Source organism: Fonsecaea nubica, assembly GCF_001646965.1.
Source record: "Fonsecaea nubica strain CBS 269.64 chromosome Unknown Scaff167, whole genome shotgun sequence".
NCBI lineage: Eukaryota > Fungi > Ascomycota > Eurotiomycetes > Chaetothyriales > Herpotrichiellaceae > Fonsecaea > Fonsecaea nubica.
In genome coordinates, this window is record NW_019173840.1 from 1,526 (window position 1) to 28,028 (window position 26,503).

The 26,503-nt window shown below is 53.0% G+C and overlaps 7 protein-coding genes across 7 annotated transcripts; 5 read left to right on the plus strand and 2 right to left on the minus strand.

Moving 5' to 3' along the window:
* Positions 1–211: 211 nt before the first annotated feature.
* On the plus strand, positions 212–2,253 carry AYO20_11572 (hypothetical protein; the record flags this gene model as incomplete). The annotated part of the gene is made up of 6 exons (XM_022649818.1): positions 212–383; positions 448–704; positions 769–807; positions 860–1,314; positions 1,368–1,791; positions 1,864–2,253. The coding sequence occupies 6 exons, from the start codon at positions 212–214 to the stop codon at positions 2,251–2,253; spliced, it is 1,737 nt and encodes a 578-aa protein (XP_022494201.1).
* Positions 2,254–3,243: 990 nt separating this feature from the next.
* On the plus strand, positions 3,244–5,081 carry AYO20_11573 (hypothetical protein; the record flags this gene model as incomplete). The annotated part of the gene is made up of 2 exons (XM_022649819.1): positions 3,244–3,320; positions 3,380–5,081. The coding sequence occupies 2 exons, from the start codon at positions 3,244–3,246 to the stop codon at positions 5,079–5,081; spliced, it is 1,779 nt and encodes a 592-aa protein (XP_022494202.1).
* Positions 5,082–5,802: 721 nt separating this feature from the next.
* AYO20_11574 (hypothetical protein) lies at positions 5,803–7,206 on the minus strand (the record flags this gene model as incomplete). Its single annotated transcript, XM_022649820.1, has 6 exons — positions 5,803–6,575; positions 6,631–6,798; positions 6,852–6,938; positions 6,995–7,004; positions 7,059–7,126; positions 7,188–7,206. The coding sequence occupies 6 exons, from the start codon at positions 7,204–7,206 to the stop codon at positions 5,803–5,805; spliced, it is 1,125 nt and encodes a 374-aa protein (XP_022494203.1).
* Positions 7,207–7,875: 669 nt separating this feature from the next.
* Positions 7,876–8,271, plus strand: AYO20_11575 (hypothetical protein; the record flags this gene model as incomplete). Its single annotated transcript, XM_022649821.1, has 1 exon — positions 7,876–8,271. The coding sequence occupies one exon, from the start codon at positions 7,876–7,878 to the stop codon at positions 8,269–8,271; it is 396 nt and encodes a 131-aa protein (XP_022494204.1).
* Positions 8,272–8,313: 42 nt separating this feature from the next.
* Positions 8,314–8,796, plus strand: AYO20_11576 (hypothetical protein; the record flags this gene model as incomplete). The annotated part of the gene is made up of 1 exon (XM_022649822.1): positions 8,314–8,796. The coding sequence occupies one exon, from the start codon at positions 8,314–8,316 to the stop codon at positions 8,794–8,796; it is 483 nt and encodes a 160-aa protein (XP_022494205.1).
* A 3,686-nt stretch (positions 8,797–12,482) lies between these two features.
* AYO20_11577 (hypothetical protein) lies at positions 12,483–13,004 on the plus strand (the record flags this gene model as incomplete). Its single annotated transcript, XM_022649823.1, has 2 exons — positions 12,483–12,662; positions 12,753–13,004. 2 exons carry the CDS (start codon positions 12,483–12,485, stop codon positions 13,002–13,004), a joined length of 432 nt encoding a protein of 143 aa, XP_022494206.1.
* A 6,213-nt stretch (positions 13,005–19,217) lies between these two features.
* AYO20_11578 (hypothetical protein) lies at positions 19,218–20,495 on the minus strand (the record flags this gene model as incomplete). The annotated part of the gene is made up of 1 exon (XM_022649824.1): positions 19,218–20,495. The coding sequence occupies one exon, from the start codon at positions 20,493–20,495 to the stop codon at positions 19,218–19,220; it is 1,278 nt and encodes a 425-aa protein (XP_022494207.1).
* Between the last annotated feature and the right edge of the window lie 6,008 nt (positions 20,496–26,503).

Here is a 26,503-nt window from a genome sequence, read left to right on the forward strand (position 1 = left end):
AAAAGCGCGAACAGGTCCCTGGTCCTTCTTGCTCTTGCTTCCTCCTCTTGCTCGATTGCTTGCGCTCTTCAGAGCTTTGTTCAACTGAGCTCTCTCGAGTACATTCCCCGAACTTCGATAGCAGTGGATCAGCTTCCCCATCGCGTTTTATCTTCCCCCTCAAGCTCTCTTCGTGTCGTTCCCATCTCGCCGACTGCCCCCTGGGGTAAGAATGAGCTCAGACGCGCCCAAAGAATACTCCGTGGCGCAGGAGTCGCCCACGGACTCGGAGAAAGGCGCTTCCTTCTCCAGACAAGCCTCAGGAGATGCCTTTGACGCTGAGAGCCTCCGGGAAAAGGACTTCTTCACCCGCAATGGCCTCAACATCGACAGTTTTCGGAGACGTAAGAAGCCTCTGTCTCTCTTGTATATGTTGAGTGCGAACATGGCATTGACAATCTGCTGCAGGTGAACGGGGTGAGGGTGTCGAGGAGCTTGACCGCTCCATGAAGTCGCGTCACCTGAACATGATCGCCATCGGAGGCTCAATTGGTGCCGGTTTCTTCGTGGGCTCTGGAGGAGCCTTGACTCGAGGCGGTCCAGCTTCGGTCCTCATCTGTTTCCTCATCACCGGAGTCATGATCTTCAATGTCGTCTATGCCCTGGGAGAGTTGGCCGTCATGTATCCTATCAGCGGAGGCTTCTACACATACTCGGTTCGCTTTGTATGTCCACGTTCCCAGGCCTGTCCACAATCCAATCAAATCCACATTGCTGACAGTGAGAAAGATTGACCCTTCATGGGGCTTCGCAATGGGCTGGAATTACGTACGTTGTTCATCCCGACCATGGGCGATACTGGTCCGCTGACACAGAGCAGGTCTTTCAATGGGTTATCGTCCTCCCGCTCGAATTGACCGTCTGCTCCTTCACCGTCCAGTATTGGAACAAAGACATTAGTGTAGCAGTCTGGATTACCATATTCTGGGTCTTCATCATCTTTGTCAACATCTTCGGAACCCTGGGCTACGCTGAGGAGGAATTCTGGGCGTCTCTCTTCAAACTCCTGGCGACTGTCATCTTTATGGTTGTTGCTCTCGTCCTCATCTGTGGTGGCGGCCCTTCAAACGGTATATATCACGAGTACTGGGGTGCCCGGCTGTGGTATGACCCGGGTGCATTCCAAAATGGTTTCCGTGGCTTTTGCTCCGTCTTTGTCACGGCGGCCTTTGCATTTGCTGGCACCGAACTCGTGGGTCTTGCTGCCGCCGAGTCCAGGAACCCTGGCAAATCCCTTCCGAGCGCCATCAAGCAGGTCTTCTGGCGTATTACTTTGTGAGACGAGAGACCATCCCCTCAGGTTCTTACCCAGCTAACGTTGTTGACAGGTTCTACATTCTCGGACTCACCTTTGTCGGACTCCTCGTCAGCTCTACCGACGACCGTCTCCTCAATGCGTCAAACCCCTACGCCGACGGCACATCGCCTTTCGTGCTTGGTCCGCTCGATGCCGGTCTCATCGGCTATGACAGTTTCATGAACGTCGTCATTCTCGTCTCGGTCGTGTCGATCGGTGTTTCCAGCGTCTATGGCGGTTCGCGCACCTTGACTGCCCTCGCTCAACAGGGCTATGCGCCAAAGATCTTCGCCTACATCGATCGATCGGGCCGGCCACTGTTCTCGGTGGGACTCAACTTGGCGTTTGGCGGGTTGGCTTACATCGTGCTGGCGTCATCCGGCAGCATTGTCTTTGACTGGTTGCTTGCGCTGTCTGGGCTTGCTGCTCTCTTCACTTGGGGTTCTATCTGCGTGGTAAGTCTCACGGACACCAGTCGTCTCATATTCTCTGCAGTACTCTTCCTTTTCTGACACTTTGGGGATTAGGCACACATCCGTTTCCGAGCAGCGTGGAAGCACGCTGGACGTTCGCTGGATGAGATTCCCTTCAAGGCGATTGGTGGTGTGTGGGGTTCATGGCTGGGTATATTCCTCATCTTCATCGCGCTGGCAGCGCAGTTCTTCGTTGCCATCGCTCCTCCTTTCACTACCGATCTGGCCAGCGCCGAAGACTTCTTCAAGGCCTACCTGGCTCTGCCAGTGGTGCTTTTCTTCTGGGTCTGTGGCTACCTCTGGAAACGTCAAGGGTTCCTTCGTGTGGATCAGATCGATCTGGATACCGGCCGTCGCGAGCACGATTGGGAGACTATCAACGCGTATAGGGCCAAGGTCGCGACTTGGCCGTGGTGGAGGAAGGCACTCAGTGCCATTTTCTAGATTTGCGGGTGTAATGTATAAGAGAGGGGCGAGTATCTAGGGGCAAGGTACAATCGGTGTCTATTTGAGATGTTGGACAAATGAGGAGACGCGGTCTTGGAGGCTCGTCAAAGGGCGGAGGCACCAGGACGGCTCGCTTGGCAAGTATTCGGTGACAAAAGAAAATACCGTCTCCAATTGATAGTACTGTATGCACGCGCAAGGCTACCTTGATGATGGTGAATTTGTGACTGTGTACGAGGTAGATAAGAGTGCTGGTTTTGAACGCACATGAGCGCGGGCTGACGATCCTCTAAGCCGCTTAGGGTGGCTCTACCACTTGCGCGGGAGGGAGCTCAGGCTCAGCTAGCTGCGGACGCTCGGCATAGTTTCTGGTCTGAAAAATGGAGCTTGCAATTGCCTACAACGCGCTTCAACTTGGTATGATGTTTCCACAGCCTTAGAAAACAAGGTCCGCGCCCAAAAGCCTCCAATACGAATGAGCTTGAAATCTATAATGCTTCGAGAGAGGATTTCGGGGCTGGCAAGATTGAGAGTCCATGAGACTGCAGTGCAGGAGAGGCAATGAGGCATTGGCAAGTTGGCCATCGGTGTCCAATGACCCCAATCGCAGAGAGGCGAGTTGGAAGAGACCGATTCGCGAAGGTGGGGAGATCTGAGACGCGGCTTGGGGGGAACAGGAGCCGTGAACCGAGAGGTAGGAGATTTGACGACAGATGGCAAGTCACCCACGCGGTGAGGGATGAAGCTGAGGTGCTGGGGTGCTGGGATGTTGGTTCCTGAAAGTCATGACGTCGCCATTCCAAAGTCTACGGATCATCCTCCATTCGCTGTCCACCACCACCACCACCATTCACAACCTCTTTATGACCATGCAGCTACACTCTCCCTAACCCCAATGGCCCTCTTCTCTCTGTCCAAACCCCTTTGATGGACAACACTCCCTTCCACCACGACGTCGAGCGAGATAGCCTCGTTAACGCCTCCACGATGGCCCAGAAACCATCCGATTCCCAGCATCAGGCTGGTCGCAAGAGGGTTCTCATTGTCGGCGCGGGCGCTGCTGGGTAACGTCTTAGACCTCCTGCCTTTCCCACGGCCAGTCACTAATTGTGGTGTTCTCCAGAATGTCCACGGCGTACCATCTCTCCCAGCACCCCGACAAATACGACATCACTCTCATCGACGCCGTCGACTACTGCGGAGGTCAAGCCTTCTCCTGTCCTCTCGACAAGGATCGTCATGGGGCCAGCTGGTTCAATCAAGGTGTTCAAGGCGGCAGCTATATCTTCCACCACACCTTGACCATGTTCGCTCGCCAGGGATATCACGCTGACCCGGTTAACCTTCAAGTCTCCTTCGGCAAGGACGACACCTTCTGGACTAACGTCTTCCCAACAGACCTGTTAGCTCGGCATCAGAAGGAGATTAAACGCCTCAATTTTGCCCTAAAATTCATGCGCTGGTTCGAGATCTTCTTCGCACTGATCCCCATGAAGGTCTTCTTCAAGCTGTGGTTCTTTTCCGAGGAGTTCACCAACACCGTCGCCTTGCCTATGGTGGCGTTGTTTCTGGGAACGGGCAACGAAGCTCCCAATGTGCCCTCAATCATGCTTGAGCGATTGTGCACCAGTCCCACCTATGGCATGTGGTTTCCTTACGACCCTACCAGCATAGCGACCAATCATCCTCCGATGGTCGTCTTTCCCAACTTCAGCGACTTTTATGAGACATGGCGCAAAGACCTTGTCTCCCGCGGTGTGACGGTCCGCCTCTCGACTGAACTTGCAGCAATCCTCCACCGCTCGAGATCTAACGGCGTTGTCGTTTCTCTCAAACAGCGTACACCAACTCCCGACCACCACAACCCCATTGGCGGTGACCGAGACGCGCCCACGTTCGAAGAGCACTACGATGAAATAGTCCTATGCTGCCTCGCTGACACCGCCAAGCGCCTTCTTTCGTCCACTTCCTCCTGGCGAGAACGCAAAGTCCTCGGCTCTGCCAAATTTTCCGACGACATCACTATCACGCATACCGACTCCTCTTATATGAAGAAGCACTACCAAAACTTTTACTCGGAATCTCATGCCGTAAGATCCCTAGGTGGTAAAGATCAGTCATCCCGCTGTGATTTTGGAGCCGATAATTTCCGCCCAATGTACTACATCAAGATGTATGACCAGGACAGATCCAAGCTGGAGATGTGCTTCGACACCACCAATTACCAGTCGCAGTTCCCGGACAAGGTGCCTTTTGAGGACCACGTGTTCCAGACGATCTTCCTCAACAAAGACCGAGATGGGCATCTGTGGAGCGACAACGAGATTGACGAGAGCAAGGTCCTCAGAAAGGACTGGTGGCATCAACTGTGCCACTCGTACACGCATTACCTGCTCGTGGTGCCGTGGATGATGTTTCTCCAGGGCCAAAGGAGGGTGCGCTACGCCGCGAGCTGGACGTTGGTCAACGCGCACGAAGTCGCCATTATGGCGGGGATCGCCGCCGCAGTCGACCTGGGTGCCGAGTACCCAGAAGATCTGGAGCACGACAAATTCGCCTTTCTCAGCTTCAGGCTCTACTATCTACTGACCTACGGCAAGTGGTATCGCCGAAGGTACACGGCCTCGGCGAAGAGCAAGCGCGGCACAGAGGAGAGCGACAACGCGAAACAGGGCAAGAGCTGGGCCAGCGGTTGGTATGGGAGTGTGTACAAAGGGCCCGGGGTGGCCCAGGAGGAGCGGACGACGTGGCGGGAGGAAATGAAGGTTGGGCGGAGTACGGGGAACCTCGCGCAGGGCAATGCCCAGGGGAGAAGTCAGCCGTGAGAGTCCGAGCACATTCAAAGGTCACGGCAAGAGATCCATGAGCGTTATATCAAGGTGCTCCAGTCTGGGTGGGCATCCGTTGGATTATATGGACAAGGAATTCACGGGAGAAAGCGAAGAGGGCACATCAGAGGCGTCTATCTGTTGGATATCAATCATGTCATGTATCCATGTCATTTCATGTCATTGCTACTCTCTGGTCATCTATCGCGCCATGGCTGCTCTCATTCTAGCTGTCTGTTTATTCTATTATTCTGGTGATCTGATGTCTCGTCTCGTGTCTGCTGGTCTAATCTGGTCTAGTCCGGCCTTCTGGTACGTTATCAATTGGTCTAAGGTCGGGTTCTGGGTCTTGATCTGAGTCTACCGTGGACTTTCACTGTAGCTGTAGCTGTTTTTCGAGAGATAACTCAGTTACCGTCTGCGCCTTCAGCCCTCATGCTCATTGTTCAAGCTCATGCTCATGCATTGCCTTTTCTCCCCACGCCCCACCACCCACTCGAAAAGGGAGTAAACATTGCAAGGTCTACCCTACCACCCTATCCAAGCACCAGGAGAGAGCCACGCCTGCCGACGATGATGATGCTTCAAAAAATTATGATGCCTCAAAAACTCTGCAGTGTCCGCGCACGTCCCGAACCATGCTTTGTCCTTTTTCAATCGCGAAACGATCCAGTACCAAGCCACACCCACACACACCCTGGGTATCTATGGCGACGCTTCAGCTGGTAAAGAACTTCTTGTAGCTCTCTTTCTCCTTCTTGATGCTGTCAGCAAGAGTCTTCTTCGCCCTGGCCAGCTCAGTCTTGATCGCCGCGTCCTCGGGCGCCAGCTTCGCCGCCTGCTCGTAATCCTTGAGTGCTTCCTCCAAGTCCTTCAGCGCCACCCGCGCCTGTGCACGTCGGAAGTACACTTTGGCCTTGTCCGTGTCCTTGGCGTCTTTGGGAATGGAATCAATGGCAAATCCGGCCCACTTCTGAGCTTCCTCGTAGCGCTTGGCCTTGTTGGCGAGAAGGGCAGAGTTGCTGTGCAGAGTGAACCTCAGGGCATCCATGTTGCTCTGGAGATCCTTGGGGTCGTTGTCGTTGGCTGCCGGATACTCGTTGAGGTATCTGAGGGCCTTCTGATACTTCTCAATCCCTGTCCCGATGTCTCCAGCTTTGAATGCCTTGTTCCCGAATTCTTTGAGATCCAATGCGATTTTGTAGTATTCCTCTCCCTTCAAGCCTTCGCCCTGGTCGTCTGGATAGTCCTCGTATGGGTCGCCGGTGGGATCCGCCACTTTCTGAGTTGCTGTATCATAGGCCTCACCTTCGAGCTGACCACAATCCTCCACCACCACATCACCACCAACAGGCTTATCTGACTGCAAGGGAAGATTTTCAATGGTTCGTACGATGTTCTTGCCGTTGATAACCTCTCCGAACACAACGTGCTTGCCGTCTAGGTGAGGCGTGGGCACAGTGGTGATGAAGAACTGCGAACCGTTGGTACCTGAACGAGTTAGCTGGAGACTCGAGGAAGCGTATTCATGTGTTGATGGTCTTACCGGGACCTGAGTTGGCCATAGACAGGAGGAAAGGGCGGTCATGCTTCAGGTCGAAATTCTCATCCTCGAATTTTTCGCCGTAAATCGACTCGCCTCCAGTTCCGTTGAACCTTGTAAAGTCACCGCCCTGGATCATGAACGCCTTGATGACTCTGTGAAAGATTGACCCTAGTCCGTACACTCAGCCTTGAGCCCGTCCAACAAGGTTGAGTGTATTGTACCTTTGTAGTGTAGCGGTTTGCCTTGTTGTCCCATGCCTTTTTCACCGGTACACAGAGCCCGGAAATTCTCTGCCGTTTTCGGTACCACTGGACGAGATCTTAGCGGAAGAGAGCGATCTAGGGGGGAGGACAGTAACTCATACCATCATTATACTGTCATTGGCGGTCAGTCCACACGCTTCTCACGCCGGGATTTGCGACACTTACAAGCTCAAACACTATCCGACCTTGTTTCCTTCCGCCAATCGTGATGTCGAAGTAGACCCGAGGTCGTCCTACACAATGAGAAGCTCGGTCAGACTATGGCTATACGCATGAGAAGGTGGTAAGGCTCACCACTTTTTGCTTGCGCCATGTTGTGAGGAGCGAGAATGAGAACGATTTAAGCCGATGAGGTGTTACTAGATCCGAGAAACCGATGAGTGTCACTAGGGGAGAAGTCGAGCAAGGAGTAGGAATGCACGGTGAGAGCCGCAGGCTCTTGAGTCGCACAAAAAACTTCTTGAATCTTCTCTGCTATTCACTGCGCTTGCGGCGGTCGGAGGCTCAGCCAATGGGGGGGCACTGGTGCCTGAGGGGCTCTTTTTGATTTGGCGGGGAAGAGGCTAGTTAAGGCCCATTGCTGACAAGGCAGGTCCCCCGAAGTGGCCCCTAGGTTGACCGCCGTGACCGCCTAGTAAAACAAAGCCTTGCAGATCCAGAGCCTTGGTGGCTGGTGGCACTTAAGCACCAAGTGCTTTCCCGCAATTGTCCCCGGCTCTGATTCCTTTCCTGTTTACTTCGCTGACATTCAGTGGTCCTTGCCTCCATTCAACTGCACCTGCATCACTGCGTGATGGCTCTTTCTGCAAGTACCTCTCAGGTAGGATGTGGCCATATATCTTGGTCCTCCCATCACTCTCGTCTGCTAGCCAACTTCATTCACCACATCTTAGACTACAGCACATCTTAGCTCGAACATTATCCATTTCCTTCTTGTCTGTAATATTTCCAGTATTCTGCTCCAGCATTACTGTTGTTCACAATGGCATCTTCTCATGCCTCTTCCCACTCACAATCCTCCACCCAGCCTTCGACTCCTTCGACTCTGGAATTACCCCCCGAGACGATGGGTTCGGAGCCTGTCCTGGTCAAAGAGGGCAGTTCTTGGGTGCTCTATGTCACCGACAAGGCACCAAACCCCGACTCTATTCCTGACCTTCAATGGGACCAGTGTTCGACCATCATTGTGCGAATCAATCCATTGCCAGACACACCTCCAGGGGCCGAATACCCCATGATAAACTTCAACCACGCCCCAATCAGCCTGGCAAACCTGGTCGAGCGAGTTGGACAAATTTCTGCCCTGATGAGGAGCAAGCTGCAAGATGATATCAACGCAGGCCAAAAGACAGTTCAAGTTGTTTTTGGGGAATGTTAGATCCGTTCTCGCGCAGGCAAGAATGTATACGTGGCTGCACCCATGTGGCGTCTCCGCGACCTCGCCGAAATGATGGCAACCTTCCACTGGATTGAACCCGAATCGACTCACAATACTGCCGCCCTGGCCACTCAGGCGAGACTGCTGACTCCGCCCTTTATCCTGCCCCAGGTCTGCGTCTCCTGCCTGGATCGTGACAACCCGAGCGAGCGCAATCCTCCACACGAGGAAATGGTTTGGTCTCGATGCCACACAGTGCTCCAAGATTCGTACAAGAATGGATCACTCGCACAGCTATTTCCTGGAGCAACTGGAGTGTGGAATCTTCTCGGGACTCATCTAATGAAGTATGCATACGTTGTCAAAGACTTGGGCGAGGCTCGTGCGGGAGAGTCGTCGGTCATTCCAGCTTCTTCAGGCGAATTGAAGCTCTCTGATGATGTGATCCGCAATGGCATGAAGGATATTCAGCCAGATCCAGAGGAACAGCTTTACAACGAGGAATATGGCTGGACCCTTTCTTGAAAGGTGTCATGATCACTAGGCTGGCGCATTAGATCAGCCATTTTCACGTGATTGGGACTTGTGGTAGGCACTGCTGGGATTAGTTCTTATACAGAAGTCATGCCGCTATTGGAGAAATAGGGGCAAAGTCAGTTGGTCAACTAGACAGATTTCGCTATCAGCCTTATCGAAGTCACTGCTTTCTGGCTCAGATTCTATCAAGCCTTTCATGTTCAGTATCTTGCTCAGTCCGCATTTACAGGAGCTCATCAGATGTTTGATGCTGATTATCTTCGGCTTCCATACCCCATCACACTGTATCCGACACTTTCGGTATGACGCGATCTTCCGGGCCCTTCCGTCTCTTATTGTCCCTCCTGGAGCTTGTTGACTGCGATCCCAACCGAAGTTAAGGCAATCCCTGCCAACCAACGCTGCACTTGGTCAACCTTGGTTAGCGACTCGGAGCTGAAAAGGCGGGGAGACCCTTGAAGAAGAGGTGGTGAGGCTGGACAAAGGGACTAGAACGAGTGGCCTGAGGGTTACCGAGTACACCTCAGCCAGCCAGTCAGCCAGCCGGACAGCGGACTGTATTCCGTTGAACCATTGTAAGTGGCCCGGTGGCCTGTTGCGAGCGAAAAGGGTCATGGTCAGGTGGGCTTTTGAAGAGCAGTTTGGCAAGTAAACACAGAAAGAAAAAAAGGTGATCACGAAACGAAACGAAAGTCAGCCCCCTCCCCCTCCTCAGCTCATGCATGTGTGTCACAGGCATTTCATCGTTCCATACGAGGCTTTCTGCCCACACCCCTGGCGTGCGTGCCCGTGGCTGCCTGTCTCTCCAGTGAGTGAGCGAGTGAACGAGTCTCAGCTACAGATTCGGCAGTGGGCGTGGGCGTGGGCGTTGGCTGCTTAAGGCGTAAGAGCAGGACTTCCTCGCGTGAGAGGCCCCGAGGACAAGGACAGGACAGGATAGGACAGGACAAGCGAGCGACTGAACGATCGGACGATGTTTTGTTGAAGCAGCCAGCCAGCCCACCGCATCTTCAGCAGTGCACAGGCCTTCCGTTTCCCGGCATGATGAGCATGAGCATGAACTCGAGATGCTTGTTGAGACCTTGGCGCACATTGCGCAAGTATCCTCCTCGTTTCGAGCTGGAGATCGAACCACACTGTCCGGGCGTCAGCGCCCCAGTCGGTGCTTGCCTTTGCAGCTCAAAGTCCATACCGACGTGTCTGAATGGCTGTTTTCTCTCAGGGGGGCCCCCTTGGCCTGTTGACGAGCTGTGCATTCTGGACGAATCAAGGACCGCGAGCTCTCAGCTGGAGGGACTCGGTATACAGCCCCCTCGTCGTTTCTCACGGTGCTTGGACTCATCAGCTGAGCCTGGTTGACCTGAGAGAAGTCTATAAAAGGTGGGAACTGACCCAGCCTATCTCCCTCTCAACTTCTTCCCAACCCTGTCTCTTCTTGAGCCCTCTACCTCGCGTGAGCCATTGTTCCCCAAGCATCCCTCGACTCTCGATAGACTCAGACCCAGTCCACGACCACAACATCAGCAGCAGCAGTGACAGCGCGATACAAGATCCAAGATGGTCCGCCTCCGCCTCACCAATAACCAGACCGGCCACGGGGTCAACGCCGAGATCCCGCTGCTCAACCACCAACAACCCATCCGGGAGTTCTACCCGCTCGACTCGAGCGGCAAGTTCCTCATCCACGCCGCCGAGCTGACGGCCGATTTCCAGGGCGTCGAGGTCGTCGTCAACGCCGGCGGCCAGTCGGTCGTGCTCACCACGAACCAGAACTCGAAGCAGTTCAACGGCCTGGTCGACGCGGCCAGCGGGAGTATTTTGGCCAGGAAAGCCTGATTGTGGGTTGAGGACAGTGAACAATGAGGAGTGAGGGGATCTAAAAAGGGGGAAGGCGGAAGAGAGGGCGGGTTGGTAATGTTATAACGAAAAGATATGGTGATATGTTTGTGGCGCAGCGGGAGCTGAAAAGCAACACGGTCGTATCGAGTACTTTTGAGAAAGATTCCTCGAGTGATGAGGATGGATGGACAGGGACTTTTGAAGAGGGATGAAGAGACAGAGAGACTCGGGATGCTGTTACGGGACTTAGCAACTTATCGCTCATTTCTCTTCTGCTGTCCGATAGGCAAGGAAATACTCTACCTACCTACCTGCTTCCTACATTTCTCTCTCTCCATCTCTCCATCTCTTTCTTCGACTTACATGTACTTACATGTCCCTTCTGTTCGAGTCTATCTCCATTCCATACCATCGCGATAGACCTCTTTACCTTCCGGGACAGGTACTGTCCATGCTGATCCTGCCTTGCCCTGTCCCTCAACCCTCTCACTGCCCCAGTCGCTGTTGCTTGATTTGGCTTATTTGCTTTCATTTTTGAGGGATGGTGGTAGTGAGGACGTGTCGCTTAATGACGGTCCGCACACAAACACACACACATAGAGAGAGGCAGAGAGAGGCATTCACTTGCATCGTGCCGGTGTACTGGACTGCCAGTCGTGGTAAGGCAGTACTTCTTCTGGACTCGGTCTGCTTCCTGCCTTCAGGTCTCCTGGCCTCTTCTTTCCTGCTTGCCTAGCAGCCTTACCCTCGCGTGCCTGTCCAACCGTACGGCAAACCCCAATGGCGTCGCAGAGTGGCACCGCACCCCCAGCTTCCTCCAAACCTGTGTGGCTTGATTACTCTGGACTAGACTGGACTGGACTGGTCTAGATTGGGCTGGGCTAGCCTAGTCTGACCTGGCCTGGCGAGGCTGGTTGTGCACAGACGTGACGGGACTGTGCACCGCAGGACGGCTGCACGGGCACAAGCACGCAAAGGTAACATGGAGGCAACATGTACGTGCACACGCGCAAATACATGAGTGTGGGCGTGGGGAGTGGTGATGGTTCAAGGCTAAGGCAGAAAATACCGCCAATGCATACCAATATAGACCAAAAAGAGGCAGAGCTCTCAGCCTCGCCTCCAAGAACCTTGTCCGTGCATGTTTGAAGAGAGCGAGGTTCCTTGCTCGAAGGGACTTTTGCGGGAAGTGGACGGAGGGTCCGTGCCTTTTTTTTCGCCTCGCGTTGCCCCAGAGGTTGATGCATACCTTGCACTAACTGATCACTTACAAAACCACTGACCCGGTTCTTGCGGCCTCGTGCTGGGTCGGGATGGGATGGGCATGGCTTGGATTGGGCCAGAGTAAGTGAGTCCTCCTTGGCCCAGGCATCTGTTGGCTTTTTCTTTTCAGTCGAGCGAAGAGGCAATGCGGTTGCAGGAAGCGAAGAAGACCTAGACCGGTCACTGTGCAAGGTGCAAGTGCACGCGCCGTGGTACGGGTGCAGGTATGTGGCTGGCCGAAGGATGTTGGGCGGTAAGTAGCCAGGGTGGTAATGATGCTGACGACGACGAGGATGATGATGGGGATCGGAACCGGCCAGGAAAGGAAGGACGTGGATGGCGTACCACAACATGACCTCTCCAACCCGACCGGTGAGGTTGGTTCATCTGCACTGGCACTGTCGCTGGTGGGTGGACATGGCGATATCTCGCACAACATGAGGCTGCGAGCCGTCCACCCATCCTGAGATCCTCACAAGAACCCACCGAGGCTCTTGTTGTTACACAACACAAGGTTGGTGGCCCGTCCCCGGTCCAGACTTCAAGAATGGAGCAAGTACATACCAGACATGATGTCCCTGCGTCTTGCGGATCCACTTTCTGAGTTCCACGAGGGGATGGAGAAGGAGTCGGACGACGACGATGACGACGACCTGATCCGTGCCACCTGCCCCTTTTATCCCGGTCTGGGTTTGGGGCTGGGGCTCTTGTTGCATTTCATGCACGACCTTCCCCAGATTGGAGGAGGGTTGGTTCGTCAAACGCACGCAGGGATGTATGTAACAGAACCCACAACGCAGAGAGAGGTTGGGGAGTAACACGACCACAACATAGAAGTGCAGGTACCTCAAGGAGATAGAGAGGCTGAGGAGCAACACGGCATGAACAGAGGGGACCCTGCTGCTGCTGCTGGCATCCAGTTGAAACTCGGATTCGCTGTTCTCGTCCCCCTTTGGTGTCACGATCCTCATGCCACGCAGCAGCACAAGCAGCAGAAACAGCGACAGCAACAACAGAACCAGAACCAGAAACGCAAGGGTCTGGGTGCAGGCCAGAAGGACAAGGACCGCAACGAGTTCGTAAATCGTGTGTAGGTAGCCCTGCAGGATGCAGAAGGGACACGGGCTGGTTAATTGATGAATACTAGTAGCATCAGTTAGTATGTGGGAAGTAACACTGCTGCATAGACAATTCCCCCTTTTGTGACTTTCCTTCTGGCCTGTAACGTTGGAATATATGTCACCAGCCACCCCGTTTGAAAGGAAGAGCAGTTGCAGTTGCAGTTGTGGTCGGATTTCAAAGTTGCGAGGCATCCCAGGAGCCCGTTCCACCTCGTGGTTTCGTTGCAGCGGTGGCTAGCATACTGAGCGTCCGTATGTGCCTGGTCAGTCTCGACCTGGACTTGTACTTGCACGATGTCGATGGGACATGAGTTCCTCAGACCACATTCAGACAACACAGAAACCACTCCCCATTTGCACTCGGGATGGAACTGAATGGGACAGCGGTGGGGTTCTTGAACCACTGGTTGAAACACCAATGTCTCGACTCGACCCTATAGAGAGATACTGGAAGACATGGCCATGGCGACGCAGACCGGCCAGAGAGATGGACCCCAGCCTCATGTTCTTCCACTTGAAGCACTTGGATAGGGGTATCGACGGTCTAGGTGGCGATAGAGAGACACAAGGCCCAGAGGTGATGCTCATGGGTGATGCACTTACGGTACATCTCTGTTATCCCGACTCGAGTCGTACATAGCATAGACCATGCCTCTAGGGGAAGAGGATGAACATCGTCCTACCTTCCGCCTGCCTGCCTGTCATTCTCCTGTCAATCAGAAACCGTCAGTCATCGAATGTCAACATGTCAGACAAACCCCAGATTCAAAAGCCTTTGTGACAGACAGAAGAGAAGCGCTTTGCATGTCGAAGAGATCGTGTGTGTGAGTGACACCTGAGGTAAGCAAGCAAGAAACGTCGAATCCCTTGATAGGCAGAGTCATTGCCGCCATGGACCCAGCCACATCGCCTCCGCATCATCAAGTCAAAGTATGTGCTGGGCACGACTAGGCCAGCAGGCGAGTATGCGCTTCGATCCATCTCTCGAGCTGGCTTGCTAGCTGACCAGACGGGAGACACTGTGTGTGTGTGAGAAGTGTAAGCCGCAGATTTTGCCATAGGTGAGCCTTGAGGTCACCCCCCCTTTCTCTCTGGGTCCCGTAAGATTTTGAGATCCGGATCCATAACCATAACCATATCCAAATCCAAATTCACCGTTGCAGCGAAATAGGTACCAGCTAATCAACGGTGCTGCTTCCCGAAACCCAAAAGAAGGCCCAGAGACAAAATGAGACAAAAGACGTTAATTAGCTGGCGCTTAGCGACAATGTACCTACTCACTCGGTACGAGGCAGGTAGGTAGACGGGCGGACGCTGTAGATCCTTTCGCTGCCTTTTTGCCATTCCACTCTCTCCCAAATCTCGAGGGGCGTATCCCTGAGTCATCACAGGAAAAGTACATAACGAAGTCAGCCTACGAGTACGAGTACGAGTACGACTAACTTGCGGGCTGAGTGAGTAGTCAGCGAAATCAGTCAGTAAGTCAGTCAGTCTACTAGGCAAGCAGCCAAATAAGTACCGAGTACACGGGGTATAATTATCGTGTATACCACTTTCGGCAACGCCTGATCCTGATATCACTTCGCTAGTGGGTAGGTAGGTAGGTAGGTATACCCACACCAATACTGCGTGGCGAGTCCTTGGGATAGAAAAAAAAATAATCACTGTGGCGCAGGGGGGATGAATACAACCTACCTATCGTGTGACTGCCATGTATGCGGAAATAGCAGAGCGCTTGTGTTAAATATTAGGTAGGTAGGTAGGTAGGTAGGTACCTAAAAGTAAGTATACGAATAACTCGGGTAGGACGAGATGGTGTGTGAATGAGACATATTCACCCACAGCCACAGACACATGGCGAGAAACAGGACACAGTGATTACTAGGTACTACTACCATGTAGGTGAGCAGTGGCACAGTGGTGATGGTGGTGATGGCAGTCGTTATTCTGACCTCAGCCAGCCTGGAGTTGAAGGATCGTCGTCTACATACCTACTAGTAGGTACATACTCCGTACATGCACCTACCTACCTACAGGTAACATACCTCCCTTCCTAGGTAGGAGTGATAGGTAGGCTGGGAGGCAACGCAGGGTACATACCCAACTCGGTACTGGTACTGGTACTGGGTACTGCTAAATCCCAAGGATCCTTCGGAACATTAGGTATGGACTGTGCCTGCCTGTTCCTGTGCGTGTGCCTGTACCTGTCTGGAGCCGCCCGCCTCAACCGCTTTTGGCCCCTTTTTGCCCCCCCCCCCCCTTTTTTCCTACTGCCTATCCCCCTACTTACCTGCCTGCGTGCGATTACCTACATTACTTGATGGGTAAGTGGGTGAATGATAGAAGGATGGATGGACGGCAGGTACGTAGTGGATACACAGATGCGGCGTGGTGCGGGTGAGATTCCTTCCCACACCTGCGCGTCCCTACGAGGGCGAGTAGCACTGGGTACACACGACGGGTTCCTACATAATTGGTCCCCGTCCGTCAGCATATAGTTTAGCAGTATACTTCCCTTCCCCTCCCCTCCCCTCCCCTCCAAGAAGAAAAAATTTTGTTATCTGTATACACTCCACTTGCTTGCTGCCTTGGGTGGTTCCTCGCTCCCACATTCCCTCAGATTTTAGAGGGACTGTTTCAGATGGATTCCAGGTGGATGGATTTTGTGGATTTGTGGATTTTCTGGATGGGCACATTTGGATGTGGGACGGTAGAGTGGTCGTTGTGGGTTGCCATGTATGTGGATGCAATGCAGTACAATTGTCGTCGCAGAACGTACGGAATAGAAGCGGTCATCCATCATCCATCAACTATCAACTATATTCCATGGTGAGAAAAACAAGAAAATAATACCCAACAAAAAAAAATAGGAGGGAACGGGGAGGCTTGTGGTGGGTGCGGAAGAGAATACTCGCAGGAGTACCTCGTACCTCGTAGGATCAACCAAGTACCAAGTCAAGTAAGTACACAGTAGATGTTGTCGTTGGGACGATTCGAATGCTTGTACCGAGTATTGGGGGGGCCAGGGAATCAGGGGCATGCCTACCCACCCTGATACCCTGGCGCCTAGACACCAGTACAAGGTACAGGCGAGCATGGTGGCAGGGTACGAACCCTCGCCTATCGATAAGCGTATCGATACCGATACCTTTATCGATAGTGATAGCGATAGGCAAGGAGGGACAAGACATGCATGCACGCGAGGGGTAGGCAATACCGATTACAACTCACAGGCCCGCGTTTTACATACAGGTATTGTAGGTACTCGGTCAGCCATGACTGATTTCTTAATTTCTGTTTCGACAACAGACAGCCTCCATTCATCCATTGTCCCTTTCGGTCTTTGACCATTGACCTTTTGTCCTCGTGTTCGGTGAGACAATTCATGTCCCCGATGCAGGAAGTAAGAACTCGGGAAAGCAACTTGGTGGAGATGAAAGCGCCCGATCCCTGCACGCCCTCGCCCTGTCAACAACAGCCCCTGAAAGACTGAGGACGAACCAAACCCGTCCACACGCAATAGCTAAGGAAATGCTGGAAAGGGGAGCAGGCACGCCCAGCTTGGCCGAAAGCCATGCAGCCGTGCCGCCAGCAGCCATGCAGCGTATGCTTTGGTGGCGCTGTTCTTCGGCCTTCCCGCTTCCACACCTACCAAAGCAATCGAGGCAATGGTCAGATCAGCCGCCTCAGAGGTTAACTGGGCTGACGAGTTAGGTACAAAGTACCCTCGTATACGCACACGTAGAACTTTTTGCCATGTTGACAGCGTCCTCAAGTGGCATCATCACCCAACTCTGTAAGCGAAGGGGCTCAGCCCTATTCTCCACATGGCCTCTTGAAGCCTCTTTCGCTCCAACCAAGCATGGCGATTACCCGAAGCTCTCTCCTCGTCTTCCCTCTTCCGTCTCGGTCCCGAAGGGGGAGTCTGAAACTTCCCATCGACTCCTGGAACGACTTGGCTGCATGCGAGGGAGAGGCTAGGCCAGAACACGCTCCAATAGACGCATGCCTGGCCCAATGCAGCAAAGTCATTGCCCGGGAGGCACACGGCACAACACGACGCAAACCACGTGGATGGGGGCGGAGTCGATTCCTCACCCACAGAATACCAAATAGTCGTTAAGGTCGGCCGCGTTCTTGCTCGGGTTGGTAGTAAGCTTCAAACCACGAGGAGGAGGTCGGAATAATGCTGACCTGACGAATGACACTGGCCAGCAAGAGAGCGAGATTGGGTGTGTGTGTCGTAACCCCAGAGTTGCGTGTTCTTGTGTGTCTTGGTAAAGGCCTTGGTGAGTCGCCTGACCAGTCAAACATCCTGCTCTTCACGTCATTATTTACCCTCGTCCTTCCCCCAAAAAGTCACGCCTGTCATCGAGTGATCTCTCTAGTGATCTGAGGGATTTTGCGGAGGGGGGATGGGAAAAGGTCTTGGTCACACGAGCCGATTTTCCAAGAGGGAGGCCTTGAGCCCTGATTACGCCTCTCGATCGCAAGTGGACAAGCTCGACAATAGGTTGGATGGAATGGGCGCAATGAGTTTTCGATGCGAATCGCCCTTCTCACCAATGTCAGTTGCAGGGTGCAAATCACTTCCTCGTTGGATATACGAAGGATTCTTCTAGCACAGAGAGAGAGGATGGCTACCATCCTCTCTCTGCTGTGACTGGACCACAAGGAGACTTTCTCCAGCGGTTGTTGCCCCGCGATCCGCCGCCCTTGACACACATTTGACAAGCGCCCTTTTGTGTGGTAGACTTGGTACGGAGTAGAGAATTCCATGACCTTCCTTCCTTTCCTTGACCGGCTTTGGTCAGTGGCAGCCCAGAACAGACAAGGAGAAAGGATCCGTGCCACCCCGCTCCCGATTTGCTGTTGCTGTTGCTGTGTTGTGCTTGGTCGTCGTAAGATCAGTTATACCTCTTTTGGCCTTTTTTTTACAAGCTTTGGTCATGGTGAGGGCGATGATGATGATGATGATGGTAGCAATAGAGTAAAAATGATTTCACCCAGTCCAGCCGGGGCAGGATTGAATGAGAGGAGGCGAGAGTTTGGCGACGACATTGCCACACCACAGCCGGATAGAAAGGAAGCGCAAAGTGAGGGATGATGAGGGAACCAAGCAAGCGAGCAAGCGAGGAGTTGCTAGCCCTAACCAGCATCTCGTCGAGGAAGGAAAAAAAAAATTCCTCAACTTCCTGCCTTACTCGTATTGCGGCCCTGGTGTGCTCCTGATCCATCCCGTCCCAAGTAGTAGTGATTCTTCAAAGGCCAATAGAGAGTCACAACTACTCACTCCTCGTACCACTTATTGCATTATCGACCATCACGTCGTCTCCCACACCTCTCATCCCCCACCCCCCCTTTGTTGCGTTTCGGACTGGTTAGAGGTCAGCCGCAGAAGACTAGACACAAATCTCGGGGCCAGTGTCATTCTGTCAAGCAGACCATCGGGCCAGTAACGAATGCATATCCCAACTCTACCGACTTCCTCATCCTCGTTCCTCCTCCAAAACGTACCGCGAGCCGCGCAATGTAAGCACTTGCACCACGACGAGACCAGGGATGGAATAGAGACAAGTATTACAAACAAATCCATATTTGGAAGAATCATGAAATCATTCTCTTCAGTCCAATAGATGATTTTTTTCTCATTGCTGCTACTTAAGAAAAGTGGGCGGAATATACACGCCGCCCCCCCTTTTTTCCAGAGCATATTCGCATCTCTCTCACATATCGAGTACGAGACATGTAAGCTTGACCCATAATTCGATAGATAAACCTGCGTCTTCCAGAGACCGGTGGTGAGATAGTGAGATGGTAAAGATCGAGAGACATTTCTTTCCATGCTTGTTCTCAGAATAACATACAGCCACATTTGGGGTATCATCACACATGTAGGATAACATTCCAATCACAAAAAAGAAATCAGACAAAGTCGTTCTGGAGACGTTTGCCACAAAAACATGATCGATCCAACTCAGCACTTGAGGGATCATGATAGAAGGTTAAAATTCTTTCCGAGACGGAGAAAAGGAGCCTCAACTGGAGGGACTTTTTTCTGTGTTCGTGGAGAAATTAACGCCGTAGAAAACTCCCCATTTTCTTCCGTGTATTCCATAAACCTGTGCCATGAGCGTGTCGTAGCCTTTTCCCGCGAGAGAATATAAAGAGGTCGTGATACATGTTTTAAACAAAGGAAAAGCGAGGACCCTTTTCGAGGGCGCGGACATCTTCCCAAACACTGTTCAGGGTCTCCACGAGAGGCTCTGGTAGAGGACCTTGCTCGAGGATATCCATGTTTTCTTTCAGTTGGGAAAGCTTGGAGGCGCCGACAATGACGGCGTCACCGTACTCGGCGCCGAGCTGAGAATGCCACGTCGTCCATCGGAGAGCGGCCGCGTGGCCACTGATGCCGAATTTTTTGGCTTGTTGGCGGACAATTTCTGCCGCTGCGAAAAGGGGATCCTGGAAGTAATCCCCAGCGTATTTGGCGCCCAGAGGCGAGGCGATGTTCCACCGGCTGTTCTTATCCCTTGTCGAGGCCCGTGAAACCTTGTTGGAGAAAAATCCACAAGCTGAGGGGCTGTAGGCGTAAAATGCAATGTTGTGTTCGCGCAGGACAGCAAACAATCGCTCTTCGCCCCCTCGGCAGATGGGGTTGTACTGTCCTTGATAGACCGAGGGCTTGACGAAGCCGTTCTCCTCGCAAATGCGAACAATCTCCTCGATTTCCTCAACAGAATAATTCGACAGACCGAAGCGTTCAAATTTGCCTTCATGGTAAGCCTTGTCCATGGCCTCACAGGTCTCCTTGAATGGAGTTGCTCGGTCGGGGGCATGTAGATACATGATGTCTACGGCGTCGGTGTTGAGAGCCTCCAAAGATCTGTCAATGCTCAAAGCAATGTTCTTGGCTCGGTGTGACCCGGGCATAAAACTCGACACTTTGGTCGACACATTGGCCCACTTCGAGAGTCGGAGTGCTTCTTCGCCCAACAGCTTCTCGCAAGTCCCACCCCGACCAACAGGGTATGCTCGAGCGGTGTCGATGTCTGCGTAGCCTCTTGAGCGGAACAGGTTGACGAACTTTGTGGCATCCTCGACCGTGGTGATTTTGGCCAGTGGTGACAAGTTGGAGCCCACCGACGCGGTCCCCAGGACCACTCTCAAGGGAGGTTTGCAGGGTATCGCAGGTACAAGCGGCATAGGCAGGCTCTCTGTGTTGTCGAATGTGCTTGCGCGTGAACGGGCGGTTGGTGTAACAGTCAGGTCTGTAGCGTCGGTGTCTTCTGATAGTCTTGAGCTGAATGAATATGCGGACCGCGACGAAGACGCTGAGTTGGGATAGTCGAGAGATGTTCTTTTCCAATGTGTGCTCAGGTTTGCCATATTTAATTGAGGGAGGTCCTCCAGCCTCGATCTGAGGGCTGCGGCCATCGAGCCCATATGTCTGTCTTGTGACATGGTGGGGGATTGAGGGTAGTCGTAGTCTGCCATACCCGCGGAAGGTGAGCGAGGAAAGAGTATAAAGGGATTCGAGGAAGGTAAGTCAGTCGTTTCGAGTGTAGTCGAAAATAAATCACTCTCGAGGGACACAGTCAGCTGTGGTGAGGTGGTGGAGGTATAGTAGTAGTAGTAGTCGTGGTGGTGTGGACTGTGCTAATCAGCAAAGAGTGGACAAAAGGCTTTTTGTGTTAAGTCTTTGTCAACACAGTACAATGTATTCCGCTCTAGGGCAGATCACAGTAGAGTAATGGGTACAGAGGTGTGTGTGTGTGTGTGGTATAAGAAAGTCGTGGGTAGGGGACGTGGAGGGCGGTAGATGGTATATCTAGGTTGGGCGACCTGAAACGGAGGAGTTTGCCGACAGGGTCATCCCATTTGGGGCTTGATGGGCAGGATCCCAGGGTCGCCACAATTGTTTGCGCGGCCTAGGGCCCATGGCCTGTCTGTGCAGGCAAGATGTGGCCTGTGGCGAGCCCCGGCCAAGTCTCGAGCATTCCTCCCTTCTCCCCCTCTGGGCTGCTCCGTGTCACCTGGAACCGTTGGCTGGCTGCGTCAACTTTTGGGGGACCGGCACCCACAGTCGCCGTGGTTCCACCCTGTGTGCGTCGTGACCCTGGTCAGCTGTTGTTCCATCCCTGCCCCCTGGTCCAGAGTACAAACTTTCCAAATGCTCGGCTCAAAGTGAAAAAAAAGCCCCCCCTTGTTGATGCATCGACGCCTACCCCGTCAAGCCGCAGCTGGACTATGCCTGGTCATGGTCTAGTCCCTTCCTTCCCGCCCAGCGCCAAAGAACACCTTTCGCCGAGTCACGGCTCTTCCACGTCGCATGCTTCAACAGACTGACGGTAGCAAGTCTCCTCAGCCCAGTCAGCCGCTGTCCCTTTTTCCCTCGTACATGCCGATTCGGTCAGCGAACTCAGCACCTACCACACTATCCGCTCAGCGAACCTGGCTGGTGACTCGTTCCCCTCTCCTACGCGTAGACCGCAGCTGCGCAGCCCACGCGCTGGGGCATTTGTTGCGCCAGACCTGAGCGAAAAAGCGTCATACCTGGTCAAAGCGGTTCAAATGACAGAGAAAGGCTGGTGGAGGCGCTGTTCTCGGTCCTTGGCTCTCCCTCGTGGTCCTCAGAAGGGCTCTAGGGGTCCCCGATCGGCACCTTCGATCAGCAACTCGATCAGCATTCGATCAGCAACCACTGCGCATACTCCCGAGTAATGCTCTGACGGGTGCAGCTCGTCTCTAAACACAGAGAGTCCATCCGAGGCTCGTGTTTTGTCACTCACTTGCTAATTACGGCAACCCTGGTGTTTGGATCTTTCAAGGGACCGAGTACAGCACCTCAAATGTCATCACAGGCGTCTTCTCTATTCAATGGATGATGAATTGTAAAGACCAAATTGAATTGCGTCAGTGAGGGCAAAAGAGATTAGCGGCTGTTAGACGCGATTGGCAAGCCGGGTAACAGCCCTCCGTACATTCTACTCGTACGAGCATGAGCTGGGGGACATCCGGTGACAGGCATCACCCAATCTGCCACGGGCCTTGCTCTACAGGTTACGGAGCGTTATCCATCCAAGGTTCTCTTTTTCCGGTATACTACCATAACAAGAAGCAAAACAAACGGAGAATGTGACTTGCTGGACTTCCGTAGATACTTGCACTAGAGATACCTACGGAGTAATTGCCCGACCTCTGTTCCAGAACTGGGAAGAGTGAACCCACGTTCTCGAGAATGTCGTCGAGTAGTTTTCGAGGAAGTGAAACGAGTACCAAGTTAGATCTGTTGATCGTCCAGGTCCTCCAATATGCTGGAAAACAAGGTACATAGTGAATAGTCTTGGGAGCGGAGTCTGTGATTGGCTGCTTCAGATTTGACCAGTCCCCAGATTAAGGTTTCTAGTGTCGGTATGTCGGTGGTTGTCTTCGCCGGCCTCCGACTTGCCGACTTCAAGTTTTTTCCTGGTCGAGCGCAAACTGCGTCTTTGCCACCACCATCACCATCACCACCACCAGCCAACCTCACTCTTGTCTGTTGTTGTGGCCTGGCTTGTTTGTCTAATCCACGGCCCAACCTCCTCTTGTGTTTACCAATAACCCATTTACTGAGTCATTCTGTGCGGAATATCTCTTCTCGGTTGATTAGGACAACCCCGCCACCAACAGGCTCTTGAATAATGATGTGTCTTGTGGCTTCTCTCTGCCTTGGCTGTCACTGGACTTGCCGGTACCTTGATGCCGAGGTGTACGATTTGTCCCGGAGTTAGCAGTATTTGCGGATTTTTGTTGCTGGTGAACTGTCGCATGTCTGTGGCGTACATCGAGGTCAACCCGATGACTCGCTCTGACAGAGTTTGCAGCGCCTCCCAATAGCTACCTACGAGTACCTCGTTCACAGGTACACGCACGCGTCCAACAGGACAATCGATATGCCTGGGACGACGGACTATCTCAAGCTCGACAATCAGTATAGAAGGACAGAGAAACACCACTACCCACGTCATCAGCCCACGGGCTGTGCGGATGTGTCCTCACTCAAGTCCGCAGCAGAATAGCGCTCTGTAGCTTCGCTTCTACCTGTTTCTCCTCGATTTGCACGCTGCCCAAATTTTTTCGCAGGTCATGCGCAGTCTGCAGTACTCACTCTCGCCCTGTGACGATGGTCTACGGCGATGACGACGACTACCAAGGCTGACGAACAAGCCTGGACGAATAATCTACGAGGTACATTCGGTACCCTCTCCCAGTGGCATCCCCCGCCTTCCTTTGGCGCAATATTAGGGCTCGCCTGCGGCGGCAGTTGATAAACAACAGATTGGCGTCGGCGAAACGGCGAAAAGGCGCCGTCTCGAAACAAAGCGTGATGGAGAACAACACGCATTAGCGCAGCCACAGGTTCCGCTCGTGGCGTCCAGAAATTCTGGGGAAGCCTGCTCTCTGAGACCAAGCACAATTTCGGCCTATGCCAGGATACCCCCGTGTTATACCTCGGGCAAATTGCCAGCTCCTGTTAATCATCGTTTTTGCCAAAGTATCCTGGGCCTTTATCCCTTACAAAAGTGATCGCCTGTCCCAGATCACTCTGCTTCGAGAAATTTGATGGCTGGATTTATTGAAAAGCTACAAGCCAATGCCATGCTCTGCAGAGCCAACGTCGGCGAGACATTCATTGTCCGACCGAGCCATCAGGCTCTACAACTCGGAGCATTGCGCGGCCAACACCAAGTCCCCAAATACTCGTATTCCACGAGTATCTTGATCTTACCCACGGAGATTCGACGGGCGATGGGAGCGTGTGTACCAGATCGAGTGTATTGGCCACAATCCCTGTGGTCAACTCGTGTTCTGTGGCGTAGTAACCTGCCACCTGTCCTGCAGCCACCCAGCAGCGCCTGCAGCCAGTGGCATTCAGCGAGATCTCGAGCATGCAGCCAGTAAAGTGGATTCGATGTCGCGGCCACGGGCAGTGGCAGCCATCTGTCTCGAAAGATCTCCAGAGACGATTCAGACGCATCTATCTACGAGTACCCTGTGCTAGCCATGCAGACTGGCTAGCTGCTTGACGTTCTAAAACCTGGCTGGTCCTGAAGATGTAATAGATTGACGTGTTGCAGCCAGTAACGGAACGATGCGTTGCGTTGCACCACTACCACCACCACCAGTGCCAGCCTCGGTGTCGGCCTTGTCGTGCTGCTGCAACATCAATCCAACACTGGAGAGGACATGGCCATGTAATAACCCGGGAGTTACACATCTTCACGCATATGGGGAGCAACCGGGAGGGCAATCATAATCGCCCTGCAGCAACCCTAAGCAGATATCATGGTGTTACTCGGGGCCAGCCCCTTGCCCACGACATGGCTGGTCTGATCAGCTGTAGTATTCTTTTGTAGGATACGACGATATGGTGTTTCCCATACTGCTCGATGCAGTGGTCCAGTGGATATGGCTCCTCCCAACCAAGGATGAAGCAACATCAAACCTGCATCTGCCGAATGGGCGCCGTTTCACATATCCAGCATTCTTCCATCGTCCCGTTCATCATGCACTACGTGTGGGGCATCTTTCTATTCCTACAGAAGGTGTTGATACCACAGTACTCCATACTGCACGTCTGCTGCAGAAGCGATGCATTCCACATTCCACTTTTTGTTTGTGCAAGTCCAGACATGCATGCCGGAAAAACAGCGAGCACATCATTTCCTCTATCTCTCCTTAGCCATGGTCTGTGCTGGTGTGGTGGAATCCTTCCGGTGCTCTGGTAGCCCTTTAGCACCGCCAAATGGCGCATCTTTTAACGCTCGGGCAGTCCGGATGTATGCTCTAGGTCAATGAGGGTTGATCGATCCCATCAAGAGCAGGTCCGGTCAACGTCTTTGATCATTCAATGACGTGCCGTTCCTGTTGATTTCATTGCGCTGGTCATCGATCGCGTCACACAAACGATCATGGTACAAGCCCAGGCGCCGTCCACCTGGACCCGACTGCTTGATCTTCAGAAGCTTCCAAGGAGCCCAGGGAGCCCAATACCCCTCATGATGAGCGGCTTTTGGTCCGTTCAGGGTCTAGCACGATAGAGGATAGAATGCCAGACTGGGCAGTTGACATCAGCGACAACTTTCTTCTGCCAACATTTACAGCCAACTCGGTACTGGTACCAGTGCTTCTCACACGTGCCTTACCACCTTGACAAAGTTGCTGAAAGTCCAGTGCTTCCGAGCTTATCTCTAAACATCTCCTGACTTTGTGGGCGACGGGATGAACGTGCAACCACCTCCACGTGTATCGGGTTTTTGGCTATCAAAGGCTATCTATCTCTACCGAGTACATGTCATTTGCATGCCCGTCCTGGGCTGGTAACTCATCATGCAGCCATTCGGATCTCATCACCAATGGAACATGACACTTCTTTCGGCCCCCTACAATGGTAACATGCAGCAAGCCGTAGCTTTACGCGAGCAGACGGCGATATATTTCAGCCCCTTTCTCTACAAAGGTGCTTCTCATCAGGCCATGAAATGTGCTACCTAGAAGGGTATCAAGCCTCGATGCAAGCTGCAATACCATCCTTGCGCTGCCCATGCTGCTGCAGGCAGTTTGTTCCAAGTGCTTACGACCTACCTTTCCACCTGTCGACGTGCTCCTTCAAGGCTGCTGCAGAGAACGTGGACAGACAGTACTGTTTGGATGCGCCCCCATTCGTTTTGCCATGTCGGGACAAGATGCCACCTTCTTGTATCGGACGATGGAGCCATCTGCTACCATGTCGCCGACGCTGACCTGGATCCTTGATCGACCCAGAACGGTCTCGGAGATGCTGTCGCCGGCCTGCCTGTTTCCGCTTTAGACTGGATGACTGGAGACGCACCCTATTCAATTACATGGGGGCGTAGATTGGGGGGGAGGATTCCCATGTCTGTCGGACTTTTCTTCAACAATCCACCATTCTCTCAAGTCCGGATTGATTTGTCTGCCTGCACAACGAAGACGTGACGGACGAGGTGAGTGAGAAATCTAAATCCACCACCACGCAGGCAGGCTTTGGCGCCAGCAGCATGGCCGTTTGCTCCTCTTGGGACGATTTATGACCAGGGCCAGGTGAGTCGGCACGGTTGGCTGGGGGAATGAGCACCTTTTCTTTTTCTCGCTTCTCGTCAGATTTTCCACGTGCTGCTCTTATCGGTGGTTCTTGTCTCTCCTTATCAGCTTGGGGGCCTTGTTTCCTTGTTCCTTCTTTCGGATTCATTCCTCTGTCGGTTCCTTATTGATCCTTGGCAGGTTTGTTGGCCCTGAACATGTTTGATTCCTTTCCCCCGGATTTGCAGGTTCTAGGGTCCAGGGGGGTAAGAGGGGGAAGAACCCATTCCTATTCCTATTCCTGTTCTTCCACCAACTCTACCGAGGAATGGTTTCAGAATCATTCCTTCACACCCCCCAAATACGCACAGAAAGCGAGCTGGCCCCCC